The sequence below is a fragment of the Hemitrygon akajei genome, chromosome 6 (genome assembly GCF_048418815.1).
Source record: "Hemitrygon akajei chromosome 6, sHemAka1.3, whole genome shotgun sequence".
Lineage (NCBI taxonomy): Eukaryota > Metazoa > Chordata > Chondrichthyes > Myliobatiformes > Dasyatidae > Hemitrygon > Hemitrygon akajei.
The window spans coordinates 55,276,053-55,283,725 of record NC_133129.1 but is presented as its reverse complement, the minus strand read 5'-3'; the positions used below and the strand labels follow the sequence as shown (position 1 = coordinate 55,283,725).

The 7,673-nt window shown below is 38.7% G+C and overlaps 1 protein-coding gene across 1 annotated transcript in view; it reads right to left on the bottom strand.

The window, feature by feature from the left end:
* Positions 1-5,390: 5,390 nt before the first annotated feature.
* Positions 5,391-7,673, bottom strand: part of LOC140729074 (lysine-specific demethylase 4C-like) — a 373,937-nt gene continuing 371,654 nt past the window's right edge. The window contains exon 23 of the mRNA XM_073048378.1: positions 5,391-5,521. Coding sequence (XP_072904479.1) covers positions 5,486-5,521 — 36 coding nt within the window. The 3' untranslated portion in view covers positions 5,391-5,485. The remainder of the gene's footprint in view (positions 5,522-7,673) is intronic.

Genomic DNA, 7,673 nt, shown 5'->3' with positions numbered 1-7,673 from the left:
GCTGAAATTGAACTTGTTAATTCACTCAAATCTCATGGGGTCTTACACAGAGAACATTCCCAATAGTAGTATTGAAGGAGTCTGGAATATGGATGGATAGTTGTGATTTTGGAGTTTGATTCTCGAGTTGAAGGCTTGACTAGTTTGGCAATGTTGGTGAGGTAGACTATGCAGTTGCTAACTTTGCATGTCCTGATTATCAAGATTACTGCCAAGATTTGTTTCATTCTGATGTAGAAAGTTTAAGCTTTACAATCCTGTGTGTCCTGCTTTCCTCTAGCTATGATCTCTTGTCCATACAACACTCAATTTAACATTTTTTTTAGTTTTATGTCTGTTAGCTTAATGTCAGTTTCAGTTTGGTGATGCTGTGAAACACCAAGATGTTTAACAATGGAGGTGCTCCAGAGCTTAATCAACAAACAATCACTGGTATTAATGAGTGGGCTACCCACTTAACTACAGCTTTCTCTTAAAAGTGAACCAGGTTAGTTGGCACTTCCATCATATGGTGAGAGGATATGATAGCAGGATAATCAGCCAGGAAGAAAATTAGAGTTAGGGAGGAGTAGCAGTCAGATGAGAATTTGCTGATCTAATTATGGTCTCCAAGTCTCAAATCTTGTTATTTAAGTTTCAAGGAAGTGCAGGAACTAGGCATCACAGGGTATTAAAGGGAATGTGACATCAGAGCCCTGATGTGTTAAAGGGAAAGTACGGTCCATGTGTGTTAAAGGGAGTGCAGGAAGCAACATCTGGTGAGCAAGATGCCAAAATTATTGGGAGTTCTGAAGAATGGGATAATAGATTATGACAGGTGTGCTGTACTTTAATTTTATGCATCAATTTATAGTTAAACAGAAAAACCTACTGCAGTTGGAAAGTAAAGTGAAAGAGCCAGAAACTTATCTGTGTGGAGTGATAAGCTTGAAAGACTGAAAAAATGAAGGGATCTATTATGTGGTCAGGGAAATTGTAATTACATAACTTGGTTGTATTATAAATCTGGACAAAAATACTTTGACAGCAGCAGTACAATGCAATGCATGATAAATATAGGGAAAAAACCTGAATTACAGTAAGTATGTATATATGTATATTAAAGCATTAGATTAAGATAAATAGTGCAATAAAGCAGAAATAAAAAGTAGTGAGGTAATGTCATGGGTTCAACGTCTATTTAGAAATCAAATCACAAAGGGGAAGAAGCTGTTCCTGAATCACTAAGTGTGTGCCTTCAGGCTCCTGTACCCCTTTCCTGATGGTAACAGTGAGAACACATCCAGCTTAAAAGAAATATCCAACAAATGTTCAACCAATATTTAAAACTATATAACTTCTTCTAACGTATCTGTATTTCAAAATGGTCTTTTTTGGAGATGGTGTGACTGGTTTGACTTGAATTTTAACTGATAGTCAAAGTCACTTGTAAACAAAGTTAACAAACATACTTCTAAGCATGATTGGTTCTCATGAGGTACGTGTATAATTAATAGCACCATTCCCATTAAAAGTTGAAGATTCTACAATTTACGAATGGAGCAGGTTGGTTTTGAACAGGTTAACAATGTCTGATTTAGGAAGAGTTCAATCTGTACTCTAACCTATTAACTCCAACATATTGCCTTTTGCTTGGAAGCACATTGAAGCCACATTGTTTGGATTGTAATCTAAATGGAGTGGAGAAACAAAGTGATATTAGGGTTAACAAAAAGTGAGTGAGATATGTTAAAGAGGCTATTAAAAGAACAATCCAAGCTTCAGTTTTGGGAGCGATAGGATTTAAAAAACTGTCCAATATTCCATACCTGAATAACTGCACACGTGAGTCTCTCTATTTGGAGAGAAATGCAGGAGAGGAGTGGATGACGAGAATTTTTTTCATTTGTGTGCAGAGATTAAAGTTCAAAGTAAATGTATTATCTAAGTACAAAGTACCTGAGATTTATTTACTTGCTAACATTTATAGGGAAAAAAACAATGAAATAGAATAGAATCTACAAAAAAACATGCATAAGCAAAGACTGACAAACCACCAACGTGCAAATGAAAGAAAGTTGTAAAAGAGTCTTTGAAAGTGAGTGTGTAGGTCATAAAATCAGTTCCGAGTCGTGGTCAGTGAAATTATCCATGCTGGTTCAGAAGACTGATGGTTGAAGAGTAATAACTTCTCCTGAACTTTAATGTTTCTGTACCTCCTGCCCGATAGCAGAAGCGAAAAGGGAGCAATGCCTGGATGATGGGTGTCTTTGACGATGTATGCCGCTTTCTTGTGGCAGTACTCCATGTAAATGTAATGAATGGTGTGGAAGGCTTTGCCTGTGATGGACAGGGCTTTATCCACCACTTCGTCCATTCCTGGGCACTTGTGTTTCCATACTAAGCTGTGATATGACCAGTCAGTACGCACTCCACCATGCATCTATAGAACTTTGTCTAGGTTCTAGATGGTATGCCAAGTCTTTGCAAATTTCAATGAGGTACTGTTGTTATCTTCTTTGTAAGGGAATTTACATGCTGGAGCCAGGACAGATCCTCTGATATGTTATCAACAAGGAATTTAAAGCTACTGGCTCTCTCCATCTCTGTTCCCCTAAAGAGGACTGGCTCACTGACCGCCAGTTTCTTCTTCCTGTTGCCAATAATCAGTACTTTTTTGGTTTTATTGATGTTGAGGGAAAGGCTGTTGATGTGACACCACTTAACCAGATTTTCAATTGTCCTCCTATATGCCGGTTTGTCACCAGCTTTGATTCAGCCAACAACAATGTTGTTATCAGCAAATTTAACTGGAGCATTAGGGCTGTACTGAACCACACAATCATAGGAATGAAGTGAGTAAAGCAGACGGCTAGACACACAGCCCTGGGGTGAGCCTGTGCTACGGGTGAACACTGTTCCATCTAAGCTGCATGGTAACTGAATGTTCCCACGCACATAGCCTTTGTTGCTGTGCAGATGTAGTTTTATATAATGCTAATAAAATATTGAGATCTATGTTATCTAAATGTGAAATACCTTGTAATGGTTTTAATGAACATAATCCATACATTTTCTAAATAATAAATGTACCACAACCTTTACTTTGAAACAGTTTACAGCTTCAACATATTTACATTGTTTACTAGTGTTGTGAGTTATAGTCCATGTTTGTTTGATGTGCGTATTAAAGTGGCAGAGTTTTCAAACTGTGTAAAAATTTTCTGCTGAGAGCAATGGTTGGTTCGCGCAGCTGTATAAAGAAAATAGAGAGATCATTGATAGTAAATGTTGGGGAGATATTGTTGCCAATCAGTACTAACTGTGGAGTCTGCCACTGAAAAAATCAAGGATCCAGTTGCCTAGGGAGATATGGAGGTTCCAGATGAGTTTCAAGAGCTGACGGTATTGAATGTTGAGCTGTAGTCAATGATGAGCATCCTGATGTATGTGCAAACTGCCTGGTGACAAGAATGTGGAAGTAATAGTGGAGATGAGCAGCAAAAATGTGTTTAGTTAGGATTGAGAGGAGAAAGGAATAGAATGGAATAGGCTAAACATTCCGTTTCAGTGAATTTAATAACGTCTTGGTTTTGGAAGCAGCCAAGGTAGATGACTGTATGCTTCTTTGAGGAGATAGAGGAATTGTTTTGCGATAGATGAACAGCGGAATTACAGCTGATTTCCACACTGTGGTCTGAAGGAAAAACCTTGGGAATGGGAAATGTCAACACAGAAATAAATTCAAATCTAAAAATAACTGATTTTTAAAAATATATCTCTGCAATTCTATGTTCCAGTCTTTGGTTCATTGTTGTCATCTATGTGCAGTATGTATCAAGCAAATACCTTTCCATTTAAACATGTCTTCAATTTTTGTAACGTAAATAAATTGACTTATTGAATGAAAATTGCATACACATTTACATTCCCTTTAACCATCTCATGGGTTAGTTCAGAAAGCTATTAAATTTGTCAAGTGGTGCTGCCTTTTAACAAATCTACATGATTCGGAAAGCTGTCATTTTATTGATGTAGTAAGTTATTTTTTCTTGTATACTGTTGATATTCTTGTATACTTGGCTCAGTTGATTTGATCTAATTGTATTGTAGCCGCAGGCTTATGTAGTGGAGGGGATCAAGGGGTAAACTAATAATTTTGGTAAAAATAACCATGAAAAGTTTTGGATTATTTACCTATTAAATTGTTGAAATATAGTTGAACATATGAGGGGTGATAGATAAGTTTGTGGCCTAAGGTAGAAGGAGTCAATTTTAGAAAACCTAGCACATTTATGTTTCAACATAGTCTCCTCCTACACTTACACACTTTGTCCAGCATGGTTGTGGAGCATACGGATCTTGGACCTCCAGAAAGGTCCACAGCAGGGGTGGTTGATAAGTTCGTGGCCTAAGGTAGGAGATGAGTTATACAGCTCTCATTACACACTCATGCAATTCAACTCTTTGACTGATTATGCAGAAAGTTTTAAGTTAATAACTCATCTCCTTGTACCTTAGGCCACGAACTTATCAATCACCCCTCGTATACTTTCCAGTTTCTTGCTTTTAGATAGAAGTTTCATTTAGAAGTGTAGATCAATTGCTGTATGTAAAACAAGTAAACAGGATATGTAAACCTGCTGCTAATGTCCACTTTCCAACAGGGCTCACTACACATTGTTTCAATCTACCTTGATAATATGGAAATTAAAAATAGTAACTCCATCTATTCTGAAGCAAAAACCAATTCACCATTGTAGAAAACATCATATGTTAAGGAAGTTTGTTTTCTCTGATCTGTGAGATAACAGAAAATATATTCCAGAAAAGGATTGTAGCATTTTAGAATTATTTTAGAGATGGTCTGAAGTAGTTAAAGGCGGAGTTACAATGGCACTCAATGGCAACTCCTTAAGAGTTTATCAACAAAAAGAGTTTAATTTCCATCTCTGATGTCTTTTCTTTCCCCAGAGTGAATGGGGCTTTCTCAGACTTTGCCTCCTTCTCCTGGGGGCTCACAACCAACCACTTTTCAAAATCCCAAGGACACAGCCTAGAAGAGAGCGCGCCTTCAGGGTTCCAAGGTTTTGTGGCCCTGTTGACAGGCAGATTCTGACGGTGCCACCAACTAAGTGTCGTGGGAGAAAAACGGAACATCAGGAGCAGCGGATCAGCTGTCAGAGGCTCTGTACTCAGCAAATCGTACACTCTCGGTGGGGGTTAGTTTGTTGATGATTCACGAGTCGGAGAACTTGGGGAAAAAAGCGGCATGACATACTTCTAACACTGTAAATCAGTAAGTTGTTTCGTTATGTTTCTCCTCTCACCATGAAAGGGGACACCTCTTTTTCCCTTTACTAAGGAGAGAGAAGGAGACAGAGACTGTGGTATGTCAAATTGTCCAGACAACAACTAGCTTTTGTTGTATTGCAGATCATGATCTTTATTGGGAGCTGGGGGGGAGGAGTAGGAGTACTTCCGGGTTCTAACGTTTTACTGTCACTCATTCTTTGGGACACTCTTCTGTTTTCATGGATGTCTGTGAAGAAAAAGAATTTCAGGATGTATATTGTATACATTTCTCTGATATTAAATGAAACTATTGATGAGATTTTCTCTGCCATTAAAACATAATTCAAGAGTTCCTAAGTTATTTTAAAAGCAACCTGAGAAATATCTAACAAGGTATCTCATACAGAAAGCCACTGATGGAGGTGTGACAGAACCAGTTATCAATTTGAATTATCTTATTTGATATGTTCAGCCTCACATTCTCTTCAGAGACAAAGTAGAAAAAAGAAATTTGGGTACCAAAGGGAGAAAAAAAATACATATTTCTTTCCTGAATATACAATTTCATTATTCAGCTAATAAAAAGCCAGGATCAATGACAATGAAGTGCCAGAAATTTGATAGCATGACTGCAACCATAACTCATCCATAAACAGTATCTTCTGGCATGGACTGAAAGAACAAGAAACAACTTACCAGCATGTAGAGAATGAAGCATTGTATGGAAGTTAACTCAATTCAAGGAATCTATTACCTGTTTTCATACATACTGCTCTTCCTCCTACTAAAATGCTTTGTAAAGATGACTCAACTGGAAGTCTTCATCTGGCTGAAAATTTGAATCCAGATGAACAATAAAATCTCTATACAACGTTAATAAAGCACAAAACAGATTTATGTTGCTTAAAATGGATCCAAGGTCCAACGTGGGGTTGTGATATATTCAGATTTGCTAGATCGCACTGTCAAATGCTGGTATTTACAGATAGAATGCTGTGAGGATTACATTCCTTGACTTCTCTAGTGCCTTTAACACCATCCAGCCCAAGATCTTAAGGCACAAACTAACGGAGATGGGAGTAGACTCTCACATGGTGGATTGGATAGTGGACTACTTGACAGATAGACCTCAGTATGTGCGGTTGGGAGACTGTAGGTCTGACACGGTGGTTAGCAGCACAGGAGCGCCGCAGGGAACCGTATCTCTCCGGTCCTGTTCACCCTGTACACATCAGACTTCCAATATAACTCGGAGTCCTGCCATGTGCAGAAGTTCGCTGATGACACGGCCATAGTGGGGTGTGTCAGGAATGGACAGGAGGAGGAGTATAGGAAACTGATACAGGACTTTGTGGTATGGTGCAACTCAAACTACCTGCATCTCAATATCACCAAGACCAAGGAGATGGTGGTGGACTTTAGGAGATCTAGGCCTCATATGGAGCCAGTGATCATTAATGGAGAATGTGTGGAGCAGGTTAAGACCTACAAGTATCTGGGAGTACAGTTAGACGAGAAGCTAGACTGGACTGCCAACACAGATGCCTTGTGCAGGAAGGCACAGAGTCGACTGTACTTCCTTAGAAGGTTGGCGTCATTCAATGTCTGTAGTGAGATGCTGAAGATGTTCTATAGGTCAGTTGTGGAGAGCGCCCTGTTCTTTGTGGTGGCGTGTTGGGGAGGAAGCATTAAGAAGAGGGACGCCTCACGTCTTAATAAGCTGGCAAGGAAGGCGGGCTCTGTCGTGGGCAAAGTACTGGAGAGTTTAACATCGGTAGCTGAGCGAAGGGCGCTGAGTAGGCTACGGTCAATTATGGATAACTCTGAACATCCTCTACATAGCACCATCCAGAGACAGAGAAGCAGTTTCAGCGACAGGTTACTATCGATGCAATGCTCCTCAGACAGGATGAAGAGGTCAATACTCCCCAATGCCATTAGGCTTTACAATTCTACCGCCAGGACTTAAGAACTTTTTAAAAGCTATTATTAATGCTTTTTGAGATAGTGATTTAGATGTATATCATATTTTTTACTGAGTTAAGTATTGTATGTAATTAGTTTTGCTACAACAAGTGTATGGGACATTGGAAAAAAGTTGAATTTCCCCATGGGGATGAATAAAGAATAAAGTATCTATCTATCTAGAACACTGAACATTTACCATGTAAATAAAGGAAAAAAGGTCTGACTCCTATGTGTAGCTGTTGTCTAAGTCCTGGGCCGACTGGCAGATCCTGAATACCAAATCCATCCGATTGCTCTGCAGATCAGTATATCTTAGTTTTGTGATTTCCTAGTACGACACTAGGCTGGTCAGCTGGGGTACAGGATCAAGAAATTTCATTGGAAATTCTTAAGAGTATGGAAAAAAACATTTAAAAATTTTAACAATTTTA